The 22068-nt window shown below is 50.0% G+C and overlaps 2 protein-coding genes across 2 annotated transcripts; both read right to left on the bottom strand.

Moving 5' to 3' along the window:
• Positions 1-4140: 4140 nt before the first annotated feature.
• On the bottom strand, positions 4141-5585 carry ACET3X_007755 (uncharacterized protein; the record flags this gene model as incomplete). Its single annotated transcript, XM_069453936.1, has 5 exons — positions 4141-4513; positions 4563-4711; positions 4760-4787; positions 4845-5016; positions 5069-5585. 5 exons carry the CDS (start codon positions 5583-5585, stop codon positions 4141-4143), a joined length of 1239 nt encoding a protein of 412 aa, XP_069304918.1.
• Positions 5586-12141: 6556 nt separating this feature from the next.
• ACET3X_007754 (uncharacterized protein) lies at positions 12142-13614 on the bottom strand (the record flags this gene model as incomplete). Its single annotated transcript, XM_069453935.1, has 6 exons — positions 12142-12439; positions 12494-12651; positions 12705-12757; positions 12810-12914; positions 13167-13393; positions 13445-13614. 6 exons carry the CDS (start codon positions 13612-13614, stop codon positions 12142-12144), a joined length of 1011 nt encoding a protein of 336 aa, XP_069304917.1.
• Between the last annotated feature and the right edge of the window lie 8454 nt (positions 13615-22068).

Raw genomic sequence — 22068 nt, 5'->3', positions numbered from 1 at the left:
TTGTCACGGACTAGCACTAAGTCGTCCGCGGTCCGTAGCCACCTTACATGCTGCTTTACGCCCCTATCCATCTCTCCCGATCTGTTGGTACCCGGCGCTATGCATGGATTGCGAAAAGGCCAATCCGACGCCAGTGACCTGACGCATATCACGCCTCAGAAATACAGGCTCTGTCGCGAAACATACTTCTATCGTAGCCACCGCGCTGTTCCTCGGTTCGCGATGTTCTCACAGATTGACACGTGCAAATGTTCACTTTGATGCTCAGTGTCCCACAGGACGAATGTCGTTCGATACACCACCGCACAGCAGCAGCAAAGTCAGACAAAATGGGACTAGACCTGGGTCTTCACTTCAATCTCGTCTTCCTCCTCCTCCCCCTCCTCCCCCACCACCACTAGACTCCTTCGCCCTACCACCACCGCCGCCGCCACCCGTCGCGCATTTTGCTCCTCCACCTTTCGCAGGCCAGCATGGAGACATCCCAGGCTCCATGCCAAGCCGTCATGCGGTCGAAACGCTCGCTACTAAACACGAAGAGCTACAAAACTTCAACGACGAGGTAGTAGGCCTGCGATTTCGGGTAGCCGCAAAACGTAAAAAACTTCGACATCTACGAGTCGAGACCAGTGAAAAGGATGGGCACGTCTTCGACCTTGTACGCAAGTATCTACATGCCCACGAGTCGAATCTACCGCTATATATCAAGGAAGCCATTGATGACGCATCTTCTTTAAGAGACAGGTTGGGTCCAATGGAAGCGGATTATGATGACGCTGAAGCCGACTACAACACACTAGAATGGTCATATACAGACAAAGAAAGAAGATTCATGGATGAAATCTCTAGCTTCGGTGTTGTTGCGAAGGAAGGATACAAGCGAGCTCGTGATCCAGCCAGGGACGAAAGCAGTAGTCTGACAGAATTCTCTGATTGCCACCCAGGAGCTTGGGATCACACTGCCTCCGGTGATTATTCTGCATCTGAGAGTAATACAAAGACATTGGCCAACCTGCTTTCAGATGAGAAAGAGCGCTTTGAGAATGAACATCGGGAGGCGAACGGCTCAGTACAAACTCCATCGTATTTGCGTAGCAAAATGAGGAGGGTGAATGTTTGGGTAATGAAAATCATTGAAGATTCGCCTGTGCAGAGATCCCAACTAAGAGTAGCACTTGGCCTCCAAAACTCTGACGATAAGACATGGTGGAGCGTCGCGAAGCAGGCACTGGCCCAAGAAAGCAGCAATATGAGCACGCTTCACACTGGAGACTCGACTATACTCTCCCTCAGTAAGAACCAGCCTGCTTCCACTGTTGCGATGGTCGAATCAGATGTCGATGAGTTTACTCAAGAGGACAATAATGCCATATCTTGGGTTTCGAAACCCCATGCTTTGGGCGCCGCCAAAGATCATGATACCCAAGACACATCCAAGTGGGAAGACAAAGCAACAGACATAAGAACTGCTGGAGGTTCTCCAATCTTCGCTGTCAACACTAAGGATATCGTTGTCGACTCAGACATGGTGAACGGAAAGACTAGTCACCGTACATCCTGTGGCGATGTACCAGTCGAAGACGGGGACTCTACATCGCATCACTCGTCTTCAGGCGATATACTTGCTAGGCCACCCGAAATTACTACTTTCGAAGACCCAGTATACTCTTTACCATCGGATCTGAGCACGGAACAAAGAGACCCAGCTATGTTCGTGAACCGCATGCCGATCGGTCACGACAGCGCAGACGTACTCGCTCCTGTCGTGATCGGCATGGGTGAGAATAATCGCAGCCAGACCGCTCCCTCGGTAGAGCCACCACCAAACATTAAGACCGAGAGCTCGCCATTGGACTTGCAGGAGGGGCGCGCTGAGATCAGGGATCCGTCACAGACAGCATCTAGTACCACACCTCCAGAAAAACGACGATGGTCTTTGGTTGACCCGGAGCCAATGACAAAATCGCCCAAACGTCATGCAGGACCCGCACTGGATGCAGGCGCATCACCGTCAGTTAGTACGCCCGCTTGGGACTGCCTCATGATGTAGACACTTAGACGGCCGCTTCAGACGTCCAAGCTCAAGCAAGCTCTCTTATGTTTGTCTTTCTTCAACAACACTATTTCAATACCCTTGAAACCTGTATGTTACACATACAACTTGTATCATATTTGTAAAATCATTCGTCGCAGTTGGTGTCAGCGCATAATTTGTGGAATACGTTTTATTGGTTGAGACACACATGAGAAGGATTGGGTACATCACAAGGATCTTCCAGTACATGTGTTTTGGCGACTCGAACTAGTCTTGGGTTTTCTTTTTAGTTGTTTCGACACCTCGTTACGCAGTTCCATCGTTGTTGGTTCGGCGTTGATTCCAAGTTTCAATGGATGCCATCACTTTAGTTGCTGTCTGATAGTGCTCCCATCTATGACGACCACATCCTGTTATCAACGGTAGGTTTACAGAATCTGTCAGCCCTGACGGGTTCTCGCAGATCCAACAATTGATGTGTCGGCCAATGTTTTGTGGGGCTAGGAGCTTTATTTCCAACGTCTGTTGACATTTCTGATCATTGTTGGCAGACGCGTAGGCGGATTGCATATGCAAGGACGCCATCCGAGTGATTACAGGCCTTTGGAGTAGGATACACGTTGTCATCCGGCTTTGGAGGGGGCACAAAGATATGAGTCGTCCTCACAGTCATAACTTTGCTGTGCACTGCCGCCCTGTGTGTCTTGAAATGTACGCAAACGTGCATGCTCAGCTTGCCAACGTGCCTCTCTCATGCATCGATCTGACGCGCATGTATTCATCATGTGCTACATGCCTCTCAGAAAGTAACGCCGCTCTAGGCGTGTCGAGCCTATGAGAAAAGACAAGTTGCAGCGTGCAGGTCGCGATCGAATTTCTTATCGCTGTCGTAAGGATCGCACGCGTACCCCGCATTCATGATGTGCATTCATCAACAAGAAACGCAGCCGGCATGGGAAACAATGGAATTCGAAAGCGGCCACGACGTTGATTCAATCCAATCTTAGGCTTGGGCGACAGCTATGTTAGCAGGGCAACAGCTTCTAGATCAAAATGACGGCTGTTCAAACGTGAGATAAATTACCAAAGAAGGCAGCGACGGGCAGGTGGCATGACAGTGCGAGGGGAGGGGGGGGTGTGGACGGCAACGAACAAAGCCAATGAAATGAAGGGCACAGAAGCAACAAGTCAGGCGCACGGCTCTTCAGCTACCCTTCGTGGACACCCTTCTCTCTCAACACACCAGATCTTGTTTTTTTCCTTCTTGGGTGGCTTCGACGTTGGAATAGAGCTGCTTCTTGACTAATACAGAACAGTGATCTTTATAGCCATCTGTATTGTGTAAAGGTCGTTTGGTGTCTAAGGGCCTTCTGGTGAAGATGCGATGTACGGGCCGCATGCTTGCAGGGGAGGCAGCCGAGACGTAGCAATGGGGCTCGGAAGTTAGTCCCACGTTCGGGAGCAGCCAATGCGGGCCCGCCCACTACGGCTTGACTTGGCGACAGTCTCGCCTCAACTCAGCCGCGGTTCGCGCGTGTGGAAGCAATACGGCCGTGCGTAGATGACATGAAGTCCATCCGGAACCCATCATTGCCCAGTATGCATTGCAACCGCAGGTGGCTCTTGTAAGCAAATCACCGCTCATGTACTTGAATAATACCCTTCCCCATGGCTGCGATAAAGTTTGCCTTTTTGCAGGCAAAAGCGGTGTACGCATCAGACCACACTCTGCATCAGGTATATGTGCTGCTCTCCGTGCTCAGCCAGCGGCGAAAAATGCAGAGGTTGATGTGGCGAAGCCACTATCTACCATTGTCAAATGATAAATTTCCGTTGGCCCCAATCTGCGAAGTATCATTCCTGTCACTTGCGCGGAAGCTACCTAGTTAAAAGCCCAGGTGAATTTCCTCGATACCTATGATTGGACGATAGAGGAACGATGCAATCAAAGTCCCCGTAAATGCACGAGTACGAGAAAAGTCAAATCCAATCTCGAATGCACTTACTAGGCTCGTGCCTACTCTGTTACTCATCTGATTCTTGGAAACATGAATATAGAAAAGGTGAAGCATATAGATAACTCGAAATGCCGACAAATACTAGCCTCATGCAATTGCTGAGCTATACGTGCAACTAGCATCGTCTTCTTGATCACTCCCTAAGACATCCTGCATAGTACCAATCTGATGCTCCATCGCCCAGTAGCCTAAGAAGTTGCTGAGGTGGTCGGGATGAACGTAGCCTAGGTCTTTTACTTTCACGTTGTATTGTATGGGATGTTGAATTCCGAAGAAGATCCGGGAAGCGGTAGAGAGAGCTGGTTCGTGCGGGTTCATGACTATGCAGATAGGCTCTTTCTCAATCCCTACTTCGTTGGGTAGGAGCAAGGGTTGATATCCGTACGAGTACGCCACAGCATGCTCTCTAGGTATGACACCTGGCTTCTTGGTTCCTTGGTTGTTATAGGTAAATATAGGGCTACGAGGTATTAGCAATGTGTATTGGACCATGTCATCGTGCCACATACACGCAGTAGGCGAACCCTTGCTTCATTCTAACGACTATGAAGCGCCGGATCTGGGTATGCACAAACTCCCCGTACTTGACTAGGGAGATGGAGTCATTGTACCGTGTTACAGTTGATCCAGCTCCGTCACTAAAGAGAACAGCGAAAACCTAGACATCATCAGTATCAGCTCAACTGCAAGGTCGTGAAATACATACCTTTCCAGGCTGGAAAAAGCTTCTGTCCCTCACATAAAAAGCTACACAATGTTACTCAGGTATGCGGTGAAATGATTAGGTGGACTTGCATGAATCCAGGTGCTCAAAGTGGCTATTCGGGGTCGGACGGGTGTGATCGTAGGTGCCTTGTATAGCTGGACCTATGCCTCTCCTGGAGGCTGAGTCTGCTTGAGCCGCACCACTGAACATCGAGTCGACGCGGTCATCGCACCAACGGAAGAAAACCCAGCCCTGACCTGTACCGTATTAGCAAGATGTCCGAGGATAACGAGTCCCCGGGAATGATACCCTCAATGTGATGTAACCAGTAATTACGCTGGTATTGCTCATCCCATAGTTTTAGCAGATATATGCTGTGTTCCGCGTTCCACTCTGGCTGTTGTATCGAGGAAACCCCATAACTCAACTGCTGCTTGGCTGACGACGCTGCTTGGCTGCTTGATGTGTCCTGAGGGTATCTTAAAGAAGACTCGGACGTCGACTGCTGCTTGACTGACGACGCTGCTTGGCTGTTTGATGCGTCCTGACGGTAGCTCACAGTGTCGTGACTATGACGAGAGTCCGTGCGATTGTCGTATACATCCAACAGATACCATTGTCCATTCTCTTCGAGGTTCTGTACGAGGCCATCCGCTGCTATCATATAGGCGATAGATTGGCTGTCAGAAGCTGCAATGACCATGCCGTACAACTTCTTGGTAAACTTGTCAGACACAAGAGATCCGCAATCGCCGTTCATGATTACGCCTTCGTACGTGAAACCGTAGGCTGGTTGGAAACGATCACTTCCTCGAAGCCTCATCATGATTGGTGTTCTCATAAGCGTACCGTAGACAGGGCCGCGGCTTGTCCATGCTATGACTGGAGATGACCTACGATTGGACGGGGCCACACGTATATATCTCCCACCTTGAGAGACTTTAAGCGCTGAAAGCTGCTGATGAAGTTCCTGCTCCTCAATCTTGATCATAGCGTAGTCCAACGATCGATTAACGTCTTCTCCACTAGCAATTCTCCCAAGTGGTAGTATTCCGGCAGAAATCTCAGTAGGCAAAGGAACTTGAGCACTCGATTGAGCCGAAACTGGAGGCTGATGGCGCTCCGAACCTCCACAGTACGGAACCTGAGAAATTGTGGATCCTAAAGATACTGGGGATGGAGCTGTATCATCTTCGCACTCTTCGAACCCGTCACTGCTATCGCTATCGAAAGGCATGCCAAGATCGTCTTCTCTTTCGTCTACAAAAGAAGTAGATTCATCCCATGGACTGAAAGCATGAGCGGCAGTGATATATCCGTAGGTTGTGCCGTTGTATGCAACATTGGCTGTAGCCTTGCGTACAGATCCCTCATCCGTCCTCACGTGGACTGACATTGCCGTTGTTCGCAGCGGTAATCCCGAATCATAGTAGGCTAGCAAGGAGACTGGAAGACTGGACCCAGGATCCCCACCCTGAGTTATGCCGTGTTCAGCAGGTGGCTGTTGATCTTCAGACACAAGGTGGGAGAGCGGTGACTGAGGATCTCCAGCAGAATCACCAGATATCGACGCAACGGGGTGGACTTCGCCGGATGGAAGATATTTTAGAAGTCCTATCCTGAAGTTTCGATTCTTCAGAAGGCCACTATTTTCGATCGCGGACTTTGCTGCTTGTCTAGACTTCCAGTCTATGCTTGAAATTATAATAAAAGGCCTCGCAGTTTTGGGTGTCTTTCCTACCATATAGAAGGATACGCTAACCGCGCAGAAAGACTCTTTCCTTGACTGATCTAGTTCTTCCAACAGTTGGGTTTCTATGCTCTCATATTCTAACGCACATGCTCCTTTGGCCTCCCAACAAAGCTGTGCCGGTTTCCACGTGGGGTTCGCCGAATGGTCGATGCAAAGTTGATGCTTTGTGTCAACTGAACTCTCGTAATTCTCCTTATTTCTCCGAAGGCCTCTGCTTCCCAAAACGCTTTTCGAGGCAGCAGCCATTGCAGAATTTGATGGCGGGATGGCCTCTTGATCTGATTCGAGACTAGTAAGTATCATCGTTATGTCGAAGCGATCCGGGTTGGAGCAAGGTAATGCGCATGGTGTGCAATCAGGTTGAGTAACAGAGTTTTTGCGACGGGTTGCTCCCGTAAATACGACTGGAAGTGACGAAACGTGGTTTTCCAACCTACCCCGCTCTAGTATGATAAGGCAACCAGGTGCAGCCGTGTGGGTGCTCAGCCCCAGCCAACGCATCTTCCGGTGAGTGCTCAGCCATCAATAACGCCATAGATACAAGTCAATCCTGTTCAAGAAGCAGAGTACATACATATATAATGACAACTATGATGGACATCTTGCATTAGATTCACAACTTTTTGGTGCTTTCATCACATTGTTACGAAACCAAAGCCACACACACAATCAACCGTTCCCCAAAGCTGGAACACAGTAATCATCGCGACACATTAGGCCTCTTAGAAGACTGAAAAAGCGGCTTTACACTCTCGTGGAGGTGGTTTTCCAAAACTACCGGTAGGCATGTCTCTTCTGGGAGGCGCTAACGAAGGATCACTGGACGCCGATCACAAGCGCAGTATACTTGAAGCCTTCTGGCCATCCGACACCCAATCACTTCTGGCAGTGAAAGAAAATCGAGAGCATTGTCCTTGGGATGCTTACTTTCAACATTACACTACTGAGTGTAAGAATGCGATCGAGGCCGATCGCGGCGAGCATGTGACTGTACGGGCGCATCAAGATGTAATAGACATCATTCGACAACTGGAAGATGGAAAATCAAAACAAGCGATTAAGAGATCTCTGGTACTGCTAGACACACGCCAAAGAAGCGAAGAGGCTAAAAACCATATGGCGGAAGGTTCTATACGGCTTGCGGTACGTTTGTTCTCGATGGTGGATGTGGGAGCTCCATCAAAGTACCGGACATGGGGTCCTAGTTTCTTGCCATGGAATGACGAGCAGCTTAACCTGAAGACAGTTCTTGCGAACCACTTTGTCAACGATTCGACTGAAGCTGGCAACTGGACTTTTGAGGAGGAATTTACAATATTCAACTTGCGGCGCTTTACCGGACTAGAGGTTCACTGGAGCAGCAATATTGCCGACCACTTGCGGCTGATCGACAACAATCACAAGCTTTGCATTTTCCATCATGCCACGTTTCTACAACATCAAAATAGGCAAGTCCTTGTTCGTCCTTTCAACGTTCGCCGTTGACTGATATAGCAACTTGTTTCCGGAGGGTTTCATCGACGAAACGCTCCGAACACTAGATTTGTTGTTTCCGCGGCAAGACGTTGACACGCAGAGATGGCTAAAGGTCCAGCGATCCCAGGGCGAAGATTCCGTCTGCCCTGACCTCTCCCTGCTGAACAGGAATGCGATAATCTCGAATGATCGTCGTCCCAGAAATTTTGTATATTGGCGCGATGAATTGATGAGCCTGAAAGAAAGGTTCGATCAGCCGAAACATAATTCTATCTCTCAATTCTGGTACGATCGCAGGAACAGATTACAGTGGTACACATTCTGGATTGCATTTACCGTACTTTGTCTTACTGTCTTCTTTGGTCTTGTTCAGAGTATTGAGGGAGCGTTGCAAGTGTATAAGGCATATCATCCAGTATCTGCTTAACAGTTCCAGAAATTCTTCACGGTAGTCAAGTGGCCAGTCATAAAATGCGACTTCTAAGGTTAGATGCGGAAACGGTATCGTCTGCTTAGAGGGAGAAGAGGCCTCTAAGTGAAACCTGCAGACGTTGTGAGCTCCGAAACCAATGTTGAGGCCAACGTAGGATCTATCAATGAGATGATCTGCCCAGAAGTAGAACGAAACTTGAAGTGAAGAGGGTCGAGTGAAATAGCTCCTGCCCATGTGCAGTTGGCAGTATCATCACGCTTCCAAGGTTTGGTTGAAGCATAGAACAGAGTCGCCTGTCTTCGCGTCGCAATTTGCGAGCTTGAAGAAGATACATGTACGGGCGTGGAACGTAGGCTAATGCATCTAGAGATCGTAATATGGGTGCATATATACATGGATATCGCAGATCGAGCGCTTTTCGATGGCTCCTGGGCACTGCCGGATTCAAGACAATCTCGGGCTCGCAGCCTTTACACCTGCAGCACGCCGCACATGTGCTCGCGACTTGGCTGCTTACGCAAGTTGTGAACAAAAGGGATACAAAAACAATAAAAGTATCTTTCAAGTATCTGATGCTTACTGGCATAATGTTGGGCCTTAACCCTCAGCCTTTCGGCAAGTAAAGAACCAAAAATCGTTGCTGGTGTAGCTCGACACGAACTGAACAAGCGAGATCATGCTTGGATCAAAAGAGCATAAGCTAGTTGAGAAGTACGCTAAATCAGAAGAAATTCTCGAGCAACCTTAGAATTTAAGTTTTGTCCACGTAACTCATCTCCAGCTGATTCCCTATTTGGAGTTGAGCTGAACAGCTCGTCAGCAGTGCTCAAACTCTCTCGAACTAAGAGAATGATGCGAGTGGTCGCAACAAAGACTTGCTGGTGCTACACTAGCGGCGATTAACAGAAGCACTAGGACCGATAACTGCAACACCGAAAAAGCATTGGACCGGGCTTACTATTTGTCTTGGTGGAAAGGGGCATACAGCATCTGCAGGTTTCGTAGTCACAGCCCTATGGCTTTGTCTTGCGTCTCGACCAGCCACTGGAAGCATACATGCTATGCCCCGCTCCATGGCATGGCAGACACTCTCATGCGTCTCAGAGTCGCATGCGATATGTCGGTCTGACATCCGAAAGCTAGCAATGATCAGCTGAGAAAGACACTATTCCTGGAGAACCAATCACACGTCGAGACTTGCAGCAGAGTTGGAATGAGATAGGGGGGAACGACGTGACAGAGTCAAACAAAAAAGCCAGATAACAGCCTGTGCTGCCTACGCCTCATGCCTGGGGCGGCCAACGGAATCGATATAGTGATCAGCTGCACTTGCTTTTCTGCGCGATGCCGTGTCGCACTCAAACTACCTGATCTGGCCAAGCGTCCTTCAAACCTACATTGTCCATGCCTTCGCCGATACCACAATCTACATGTAGCGCAGTCTGGAGCCCATCTAGATGCGATATTTAGCTGGGCGCTTTGTGTACTATCGTATGGCCATCTTTCTTATCGGACGAATACTGCTGGGGAAGATGAGGTGACCAGAGGGCGCAGTCTGAGACCTTGTTTGAGCGCTTCTAATCTCCGGCTGTGGTATGCCATGAGGTACCAGGGTGTTCAACCACACCATTACTGACATGGGTGTGCCACACTTAAATTAACGTGTCGACCGAGGGCGTGGGACCTGGAACTAGCTCTACGGCAATTGGGCCAGGTATCAGAGCTGAACAAGACCATCGGTGACATGAACGCGAGTCTAGCGACACCATGCGCCTGCACAGTCGAAGCAAACAATCATCAGCTGGAACCGCATGCATCCAAGACTCACTTGCTTGGTAGCGGGCTCTGCTGGAACCACTTCTATCATGATGGCATCGATACCAGTCGATCGAAGAGCTGCATTCTATGATACGTGTTCAGCCCTGTGCATGTGTACATGCGCATCGCCCCGCACTTCGCACACGAGGACATGATACGCCCGTAGCCTCCAGATGCTGGGCACGTCAGTGCCATTCATTGTCCAGGTACTGGAGCTTGTAGCGCGTGACAGATGTCTTGCAGTTCCTTATCGTCGCGAACGTGCCGGAAAAGGCAAATGGTGATGGCCAGCGAGGTATGAAAAGGCGACGAGGCAGCTAACCGACAGGATGTCAATCGCCTGCAGGAAGGCTGCTTGCGGTGATGATGACATGGCGGACTTTCACATGTCTTGCCCGAGCCCATCATCCGCTCATCCGCAACGGTTGGAACCAGACCTTTTAACATCTGCTGAGGGGGGAATGTCGTCGAAATAAAGTTGCCGAAAAGTCACTGATAGACGCAGATCTTGCGCAAACGTTTCTGCGCTATAGAGGTCCTTCAGTGCCTGAGGCTTTCCGGTGAAGTTCCGATCATCGGGTCGCATCTTAGCAGTGGAGCAGCAGCCGAGCCCGCGAGACTCAGCGCGGGAGGAGCGTCCCGCGCTCGCACCCGGCCGATGCAGCCCCGTTGCAAGGTCGCCGAATGCTAACGTGATAGTGTCGCCCCATCTCTTGTTGTCGCTGGCGTCGAGCGCTTAACGGATTAATGGATTTCGCCACCTAACACACGTCTCCTGATGATGAGCTCGACCCTCTCTGGATGTATTGGTAACGATTGCGGCACTCGGCACGCTACAAGGGAAAGATTGAACGCTCCCTCTGCGGTTGTCTAGGTAGGATGTCGCTATTCGAGAGAAAGATGTCACGGCGATACGCGCCAGGTGATCTGCTCAGTCACCTTCCAGATTCTCACGCTGGGAAGATGCACAAACTTCTAGAGACTCTTCAAACGACAGGTAAAATACTGGGACCGTTCCTAAATGTAAGCCATATTAATATTAGGTTACGTTACAAGATTTAGGGACTAGCTCGTCCTTCATCATAGCAACAATCCACATCTTTGTTCACATTTGCAACTTTCCATGTCGAAGCAACTAGAAACGTGTATGTAAAGTGACGCTGGTGATCGATGGGCGACTCAATATTACCGAATCACCATCGCCACCATAGCCCAGGAACCATATATGCTTCATATATGGCTCAACAACCACCAGTCTCTTGACGCTGGTGATACAATGTACACAGCCCGCAAGAGCATCGCCGAGCCAGTGCAAGAAGAGCATGAGAAACCACCATACACAGCCAACTCACATACAGAAAATGGTAAGCTTACTGACAGTTTGTCCAATATTACGCAAGTCCAAACTAATATTCTCAAGCATGCAAGCAAGGGCCTTCGCGGTTGACATGACTATGTTCCGGAAGGAAGACGACCCTGTCATTGAGAACACTCGGTGGTAGATGTAGTACACAGCCAAAGTCCTTCTTTGTGCTGATAGCCGTCCCACATGTCCATACAAAGAGCTGATACAAGGATGCAAAGCTTCCAGTCCTCTTCACTTTATTTAACGTGAGCCAGACGTGCTCGAAAAAGCCTACGAAACGGAGCCTCATATAACGCAGCAACAGCAACAGCTATCAGAGAGGAAATCGCAAATACAAAAAAACTGCTCACAACGGAAGAGATAGCTATGAATGAATGTGAGGGTCCAAGTAGGCAAAATGGACAAATCGAAGAACGGAAAGTGATCTCGGAGGCCTGCGTATGGTGCAGCCCTACCAAGTAAACGAGTTTAGGACAATCCGAGAGACAAAGGGAAGAGTCGAGAGATTGGCGTATAGTGCATAGCTCTCAGTTTCGTTAGTCTGCCTGCATCGCAGCATCGAAGTATTGCTTGATTAGATACCGATGGCCTTCTACCACCATCCCCACGTCGAGTACTTTAACGTTGTGTTCGACAGCGTATGCCTTGCCATAGTTGACACGGCTTTCTGGCTCAAGGTATTCACCTTGGGTGGATTGTACTTGGATTGAGTATTTCGTTAGTGCCTCGCCTGGAAGCATGTTGGGTGCGGTTATCGTGGTATGAATGACCCCGTGATCACTCATCCTCAGACCTGGTTTTGCAGCGCCGCGACCTCTATAAGTCTGAATAGGGCTAACGAAGTTGTCAGATTGATGAAAGGTAAAATCTCTTGTGAGATCTACGTACATGCATTGGCTGAAGTCACCTTTGTTGCGCACGACGACGAATCGGCGTATCTCACTAAAAGCTGTTTCCCCATATTGTACAGTACTAAAGTGTGTTGAGTTCCGAGTCTTGCCAGGGTTCATCTGGCCGGCAGGTTCTGTCCAAAGCATTTTGAAGACCTAAGAGCGCTCCGTCAGTACTATAGTTGTGTCAGTCGGTGAATTGTACCTACACGGCCAGTGACAAAGAACGTCGCACGCGACGATTGCGCAACCCGCCGATACCCTGGTGCATGTAAGCATATTTTGATCACTACCTGAGGTATTGTGTCGCATACTGGCGTCAAGCTGCTCGTGGATGGAGCTTTCGTTAAGGTTTGTCTGGATGTATCTTCGATCTTTGCTTTGTATAGTGGATTGCACATCGACGGGAAGGGATGCTACTGATCGACGTTGTCCTGGATACTGCGAGGCATGCCCCGTCGCCCTACTTGAAGTTGTGTGCTGTGATTGTCTTGGTGAAGAAGGAGTGAAAGGGTAGCTATTCTGAGCTGGGTAACTCTGTTGCAGGTACGGTGAACCTACTGAAGCAGTTGTCATCGAGGCATGAGCTGAAGGATATGACTGGGCGCTCAGTGAAGCGTACGGTTCTGTCGTGTAATTTGTTCCTCCGTCTGCCCCATTCCTCGATCTACCTATCCCCGCGTCATAACCATGTTGCTGTTGTCGGTGGTTGTCTCCCCCACCCGTTGTCGCGTCATAGACAGACCCCGTGGGCTCTTGTAGTTGTCTACTCGATGGTCTTTGGTCATTCAGCCGAGATGGGTAAGTCGATACGTTTGCTTGTGAAGACGAGCCGAGACTTGGTTGAGGATGCTGCGGTATAAATGGCACCGGTACGTCGACGCCAGTGCGCGGAGTTCTATAGATCGATTGAGAAACCTTTGCTTGTAATTTGTCCCGTGTTACTGACCTTGCCGTGTTCTCATAACTCTGCACTGCTGCAGGCGTTTGCGGGGTAGCAGGGCCCGTCGCAGGCCCCGACCAAAGAGTATCTAGCACTGTAATACCATCATCTGCCAACCAATATGAGTAGTGACGGTTATGTGGTGCTGACCATGTCCAAGGCCCGTAGCTCGGCATAGCTACATGTTCGCGACCTGATGAGCGGAAAGCAGCAGAGAAGGGTAGGAGTGTGCCTCGATAGTCCAAGTATGCCAGAGCGGGGCATGTCGGAATCGAGGTAGAGCCTCGTTCCCGGAGAGAGATGCTTCATCTCGATGTGGCGTCTCTGCAGATTCAAGCTTGTGACCGATTCCATATGAATGTCGGAAGTCGCCAGTGCGCGGCTAGAGCGCTGTGTAGACCTCGAGAGGGATGGTGCCTAGGTGGGGCGAGCTACAGCGAGAGCCCCGGTCGTGCCTTCGCTTAAACAGCTGCCTTGTGAAACCAGCTCCACCACAGCCGTTATTCAACCATCTCCATGCTTCGCTACTTCACTACCTAGGCCGAACAAGGTGAACATACAGATCATCACTGATAGTATTGTCGAGCGGGGCACTTCGTATATGCTACGTTCCGCAGAAGCATCGTACGGCGCGCTAACCGCACAGTCGGCATGTCGGCTCATCAGGATGTTGTAGAGGTCATCACGGTACACCAATGGACCATGGAAGCAGAGTAGCGGGCTAACATCCAAAGGGCTGTTCAACACGTCCTGAAGAGCCATGTCTTACCACCAAGCGCTCTGATGAGAAAGGCTCTGCCCGTGAAGCGAGCATTAATGCACTTCGCGATGATGAAGCCGGCTTCACTCGCGACGATACACCAACAAAGCCTGTGCCAGAACCTCCACTTCCATGTTCAATATGCGCACTTAGGAAGGGAATACTGAAGAAAGTGCGCTTTGATGAAGCATGCGGCCCAATGGAAGAATCAAGCTACAACGAGAACGCTGTGCCCGTCGATTCACCATCGCGCGAGCTTCACACAACAGAGCATGTGTATCATGAAAGCCCATCCAAGCCGAAGAGTATTCCACTTTACCCATCGGTTCTACCATTACCCGCACCACCGCCGCCGCCTCCGCCTCCGCCCCCCATGGATGTTCCCCGGCCCCCTACACTCTTCAACAACGCTATCGAAGGGAATGAATACCTGAACGCAGCGGCCCTTCGATTGTACACTAGCTTTATAGATGAACTTTCGGACTTCGTGGCACAGCAAGATGAGGTAATTAGAATGAGACTTGCTGTTCAGGAAAAGCGGAAGGAGCTGCACAGACTTAGAGAACACGTTTCCAAATGCGACATGATGCTTATCAATTTCATGCGCGAAAGAGTCAATAGAAGCCATCCATCGGACGACCATACAATGCTCCATCTCTTCGAAGCATCGCAGGCGGCAAGGGACGAGATTGGGCCTGTCGAATCAGAATACGAACCACTTGAGATCATGCTTGGATCAAAAGAGCATCAACTAGTTGCAAAGTACGCCAAATTAGAAGAAAATTTTGAGCATTTCTTCAGACTCAATATAGCACCAGTGACTAAGGCGAAGGAGCCATCCGAAATCGAATACGAGGCTTCGTCAGTAGCCTCTGCTGCCGATGACAATGCTGCTCTTGGAGACGATAAGCACCTGCATGGAGCTCAAGTCGGAGAGAATGTTGGCATCGGTCAACTACCAAAGTATGCTGCACAACTCCTACCAGACGCCCAAAAATCTCGTGTACTTGGTGGTTCTCACAGAAGGACCGTGTCTTTAGGATCGACCGATATACCCAGACCTCGCAGCAGCAGTTTTGCAGATGAGCATATCGCATTACATCAATCGAAAGGCACGCTTGATTTCATCGGTATCTGGATGACTGATATGACGGATTTATCTGAGACGGGTGCCATTCTCCAAGAACGGCCTAACGATGAATCGACATTCTCTACGAGTAACTACATTGACATACCCGATGCACTACCGGATTTCATGGACAATTACCCCGTCAACCCGGGGCTTGAAGAAGGCAATCCTTTGCTCTTGCTCGGCGAGAGTAATGAGACGCGTGGTGTTTTAAGCGACTACCTTGTGAACTTCGAAAGCACACCTGATAGAGTAAATCGTTGGATACTGCACCAGCTTCGAATTTCACCACGGGAGATATACAACCTTCACAGGAGCATTGCGGATCACACAGGGGAACCGTTCCACGGGGCTTCACCGGTACTCAGAGCATGGCCGCATGACAGTCTTGGTCACGACAACCCATATAATCAAGGATCAGTCGAGTTTGAAGGAAGTTTCCAGAATCCACAAGCGCTTGGATACCATGGAGCATGTCCTCCTGAATGCCGCGATACACACGGCTGGCCGAACAACGATGCATGGCTAGCGCACCAGTCGTCTACTTTCTCCACCGCAGAGTTCACGCCGAATCTACCACATCAACTCCGACCGGAGACTATCAATCTGAAGCAGCACGAATTGGTTTCAACACTTTATGGAGACGACGACTGAGCACTTCCGGGAGACCATAGAGGGAGCCTGCATAGTCTCATAGAATCGGGGTTTGATATCGCGAGGGACTCTTGACAGAGCAGATCTCCATGAAGCTCGGAGGATACAGGCAGTATAATCACGATTTCTTTGGCTTGTAGTAGTACACAGTAGCCTCTTTCTCACACTATTACCAAGGTGCTTGTTGGTCATATTGGCCATCAATATGACTTAGCCATTCCCCATGGTTTGTGGCAAGTCAATTTTGATCGACATCGTTCTCGAGATTTTCCCTTATAAGAGTGGTGTTCCAGCCACAACATGGGTAGTGGTAGCCACGGCCTGTACCTCCGCGCATTACCTTGGCGATGTACACATGTCCTGCAACCTACTGCAAGTGCGTCTAGTCATGAGTCATGTATGCACCACACTCATGGCTTCCACCCATATTTCGTCCACCAATCGATGGCCGATTGCAGAGCCGCATGCCTTTCAACCGTGCTCAGACCATTGTCTCGATTTGGAATTCACCCATTTACCCTCGTCATATTTCGATATTCATCTCTTTCACGGATCAATCCAACTGTTGGCTACCGAGTTCCTAATCTTGGTCACTTTGCCCTTGGCGATTGGGCTTCGGAATGTATTCAGCCGTTCCTCCAGCCGTGTCGCTTTCGCTCACCGATGTGCAAGTCAGCGAACCGCTGATTGGTTGACTCAGGCGGACTTATCGCCACCAAATGACATCCAACAACCGAACGGAAGGACACATGTATCACCCTCATCGCATTGCTGGATAGCTGCGTCACTTCCGAGCTCCTTTTCCGCGGAGCGAGTCGTCCGCCCACGCTGCGCTGCCAATCGCACAGGAATAAGCAAGCAGCTTGCTCCGAGGCTTCCTTGTGGTTTGTTATTACAAAAGGATGCATCGTCAGACCGAAAAACAAGGCATGAAGGCACATTTTTGCCCACGTTGAGCGGGGTTATAGGGCGACAATTGGTAGAAGAGTAGCGAGCAGGCAGTCGTGGGGCTACGTATGCTGCAGGATATGGGTCACGCGTCGGTTCCCTGCTGCCGGGCCGTATCTGATGCCCAGCTCCATAGTATCGAGAGATTCAAGGCATGAGTGGGGCGGACTGCGTCTCCAGACTTGTAAGGCGCATGTTACTGTTTTGATCTTGGGTTTTGGGAAATGGTTAGAGCGGCGTGAAGGCGGGAGCTAGGCACGCTCTGGTATCCATAGTGGGTCAAGTGGGGTCGCCGCGGGCCGTTGGCACTCACCGACGGTGTCGCGCATGGGAAAACGAAAGAGCGAGACTTTGTCATATTCTTCTCTGTATCAATTTCGTGATCGGAAAACTGGAACAGCGACATATGTGAATGCAAATCGTGCCATCGATTCATTCGTTGCCACCAACGCCATGGAGGCGTCACTTCTACAGCTCGTTTTGAGATATGTTACCTATCAATACAGTGTTCGTGAGCTTTAGCAAACTCCTTCCATACTTGGCTTACCGTACCGCGCGGCTAGCGACCATCGATCCCGGCTGTTGTGTATCCGCCAGGCCTGTACGACCGGCATTCATCTTTCTATCGGGCCGAAAGAACAACAGTTGTCCATTATTCGGGCTCCGATATGCTCACTTCTGGTCAGCCAAGGTCACAAACATGTAAGCGGACGTCCTGCTGATCACCGACTGTGTGGGATATGTCAAGTTCAGCCCGAATAGAGTGGTCACAGCGCAGGCTGAGTGCAAGCCCACACGAGCTTTGCCAATGGCGGGGCGTCTGTCCGCCCGCCTTTCTCGCCCGCTTATCACCATGTTCGAGTCGGAGTTTCAGGTGGTCTCGGATCGATTGAAATGCCGGTGAGCTGATAGATGCATTGAGCTATTTGACACTGATATAAATGGCCCAGCCACTGCCAGACAAGGAGATCCTAGAAACCGGGAAGTTGTTCCGAAAGCGCGGCGTGGAGATGTGAAACACAGTACTGCTGTTACAGTTGGTCAAGTAATACACTATTGAGGAATATGATACATGAAATATGTCAACAAAGAACACGGGAAGCGTGGCCGAGGAACAATACGAATGACGACTTGACACGGAAGCGGACGATCCTGCTACGCCCCTTGGTGTTCCCCCACATGAGCAGCGGCATGATATTCTCTGATTGAAGGAGAGCTCTTACTTCGTTTATCCTTGGAGGGGAGAAAGAGACTCCGGACCCAGGTCATCGTGTTTCTACGGGCTTTGGGAGCGGGCCGAGGGTCAGGGGTGACCTGGTCAGCCGTGGATTCCAGAGTTTCCTTGACTACTGGAGCGGACAGTGTTGAGAGCTGTGCGCAAGGACTTGGTGAACTGGACTGTGCTGTGACATCGGAGTCTGGTTCGGTATGTACATTCCCACCGTAACCCGAATCGGAAGGAAGTAGTAGGTGTAGGTCGATGGACCTGCGTTGTTGCGTCCGTTCAGAACGTCTATCCATCTTCGTGACATTCGTCATCGATTCAGCTTCATTGTACTCTTGCGCCGAGCAGCATGCTTTGATTTCATCATCATGCTCGGTTGCCATACCGCAGCCAGGTTGATGAGTGCTTTGAACACTATCTTTCCGTAGCGCCCAGTCACCAACAACAAGACAAGTGCATATTGGCTGACGTACAATGGTATCAGGTACAATGTCGCTCCTGGGTACGTGCTGTCGTCCATCCAAACCACTGTTGATTGGGCTTACTATCTGGTCTTCATTGTTGGTCTCCATTGCTTTCGTGTTACGATCGCTTGGTCGTGGTGTAGGTGGTAGAGGTGCTGTAGTTGGACCATTTTGACGATCTTGTCGTGGCAGTTCAAAAGACTCCGGAGGCCTCAAATCTGCGGTCTTCGATTTGGGAGGTTGTATATTACCCTCCAGTTGATGTTGCAATAAGAGAGAAGACGTTATGCTCTGTGTGGAGCTGAGGTCGTTACAAGACTCAGGCTCGTATGAAACTTTGCTGAGGCAAGCTGCATACAGCTCGCTGCTGTCTCTGATCTCGTTGAGACCATCTTTACTCCAGAAATTTGTCGCTCGAGTTCTCCAGTCGCCTTCAGCTGAGCTATCTATCCCGTTGTCTTCAAGCGCATTCAAATAGAGGCGTTTTTGAATGGCACTTTGCTTGAGGTGGGTCAGAGACCAGTCTCGAATCTTGTTCCCTACGGTAGGACTGCAACGATTGATCCGGGCGACGTTTTCAGTTTGTGTTCTCCTCATAGGCGTTAAGGGGATCAATCCAGCGCTGAAAAGGTGGGTAGAATCTGAATATCGCCTACTCAGAACTGGCTCATTCAACGCCAGGTCCAGCTCTGCCATCTTGATTTGCTGTGCTTTTGCTTCTGTATCAGAGACATCGAGTATGATATCGCTGTGATCGCTTGCAGAGGCCGTCACTTGATCTCCAAGAACATTGTTTCCTTCAACACAAAACCCTTCGTCTCCACCAGCCCATTCAAAATCGTAAGTCTCCATTTGCGACAGCTGGCCAAACTCCTTCCTCAAGGCCTCCATCTCCATGACAACTGGATTTTCTCGGTCCGTGGGCATGAGTAAAGATGTGCTCACGCTAACATGTGGGACAGGAGGCAAAGAAGGCGTCGAAATGTGTGGAGGAGGCGGGGGAGGTGGTAATTTCGACACTTGACTCGGAGACAATGATCCTGCCGGGCAAGGAGGGAGATGGTGAACTGGCGGCTTGGAGGCAACTTCGAAAGGTTGGTCATAGCGAGGAGCAGGGTTGTTGAGCTGTGAACTCAGCAGGATCCTAATGATGTCGAATTGGTAGAATCGATTCTCACGGTTCGTAAACGTCCATTCTGCACCAGTAAGATCCTCCTCAGCATGAAAGTAGTCCTCTTCTGCCTCCCCTAGATTGTCGCGTGTTTTTCTGACTTTGTCGTAAGCTTCGAAGAGAGTAGCCGGGAGCTGTCCGAGGTACTTGTTCATAAATTCTCGTACATGATTCATGAACTCTGCTTCGGCATCCCCGGCGTCGACCCGTTTCTGGCGAACTTCACGAGCAGCTGTTTTTATCCTTGCTCGTTCGATCAGCAGCTCTTTTCTTGTAGAAAATAATAAAGTTTGTGTACTCGATATCTCATCCAAGCACCGACGAATGACCGAGGCTAGCACGTCGAATTGCGTAGTCGGTCTTTCCCCAAACCTAGCTTGGTGTGGATTGTCCATCGCGTTACGAGGAGTGAATCATGAAATTGCAGACGTATAAGGACGTCGGTAGAAATTGCTTTTGATATGCAGTGCTCCCTTGCATAACTATGGCGGCAGGGTCTCTTTGTTGATAAGGAGCCCCTTAGATCACTGAGCTTATGTCTTTAAGAGCATCAGCTAGATTCTGACACCGAAACTCGAACGTGGGCGTATGTGGTCACCACCTGGCGTTGCGTGCTGGATGAGGGGCACCGCAAGACAGGTGTCGGCCATTCGGAAGCTTGGACACGGGAAGGAGCTGTGGATGCCCGGTCGCTCATCGTATGCAGCGAGATAGGATGTCATCGAACAAGCAAATCGGAATGCAGGTGGATGTAGTCACCCGGTCTGTTCGTGACACGGCTGATATGGTCGGGTCGCTGGGCGTCAGGCTGACACAAACCGTTTTTGATTGGGTTGCCGCGTTTCTCATTTCGATACCGCGGAACCTGTCTAATGTGGAAGCTAGCTGTACACTTGCATACCCAGCACGTACACGCTTAATGCACGAGCAAGAGCAGATGAAGCGCATATGCAGGTAGCTGTGAAAGTTGATGGAGTTTCTCATGGCGCGCACCACACCATGTTTGGGTCGCCGTGGCAGAACAGCAGAGCCGCATCACGCACCATCTTCCAACTCTTACGTGTATAAATCCATGCTCAACCACCGGTGATAAGGACACCATAATCCACACGACCGCATCGCGCAGACTTGATCCATCGACGTGGGTGACACGACCTGAAGAGTGTACAGTTGCTATCGTGTGGAATCCTCTCGGACGCCAGCAATCATATCCGGTAGCATCGTGCGACATGTCGACCAGCAACTGGATATGGAGCGACCAATATAAAGACTACTATTATGTTACGTATGACGAGTATAGTAGGTACCGCCACGTTTCGAGTTAGTATTCGAGTCAAACAAACGTCCACTAATTCAGAAAGACAACCTCGTTTACCACTGGTCCAAACAACCCGAAACGCGTCCTAGGCAAGACTCAGGCTCACAACATGACTATGCTTCAAACGTGGCACAGATGCCTGACCCAGGTATGACGCAGAGACCCAGAAATCTCAATGGACAATACTAAAGCTTATTGTGTAGCTCCACAGCAATTCCGTTTGTTGAGAAACGCCATTCAGGGCACACCACACACCGGATGGTACGATCTGTTAGACTCGAGTAAGCACATCAAGGGATGTCCGGATGCTTGACTGATTCTGTGTCTATTAGGTTACCGAATGAGAACTGGCGCTGAAGCCCAAGAGTTCTTCGTGATCGGCAGGGTTTTTGCCATGCTGTACTCCGAGACTGCGAGTGAAACTTCACATGCGCAGCCATTCGACCCAGCATATACTATCGTGCGGTTCAATGAAAGGGCACATACCAACATACGCCGGTTTGTAGTGCTTGCAGACAACCGCGGTTTCGTGTACGCTTGGTAAGGTTTATGCGAGTACCATACAAATGTCTCGGCTAATTCAGTCCAGCCCAATTGGTACTTATGCCGGCCGTGGGACCCTCAAAACGGGCTGCTTGCCCCAGGAACATGCCGTTGTTTATCTCTCTGGGACGGATCCGAAATCATGTTATCTTCCTAGAGAGTTGGAAGGTGGTATGGTCAAGCAGCCCATAGAGATCGTACCGGTTGACAGCTCGATTACACTCACACCCGAATCCCGTATACGTTTTGGGAAGACATACCCAATTGAGAAGAATGTCAAAGTCAAGGACATTGGCCTGGTGCACAGGGGCCATTTGAGCATGTTGCTCGAGTATTGGACTAATCACAACCAGGGTCAATCTTAGAGCTGTACCTGCTCTATACCGATGTTCATATTTCGGTGTAGGTCGTCGTGCCC

The sequence above is a fragment of the Alternaria dauci genome, chromosome 7 (genome assembly GCF_042100115.1).
Source record: "Alternaria dauci strain A2016 chromosome 7, whole genome shotgun sequence".
In the NCBI taxonomy this organism is placed as follows: Eukaryota; Fungi; Ascomycota; class Dothideomycetes; order Pleosporales; family Pleosporaceae; genus Alternaria; species Alternaria dauci.
The sequence above is the reverse complement of the archived record's forward strand: the minus strand, read 5'-3'. Positions and strand labels throughout refer to the sequence as shown.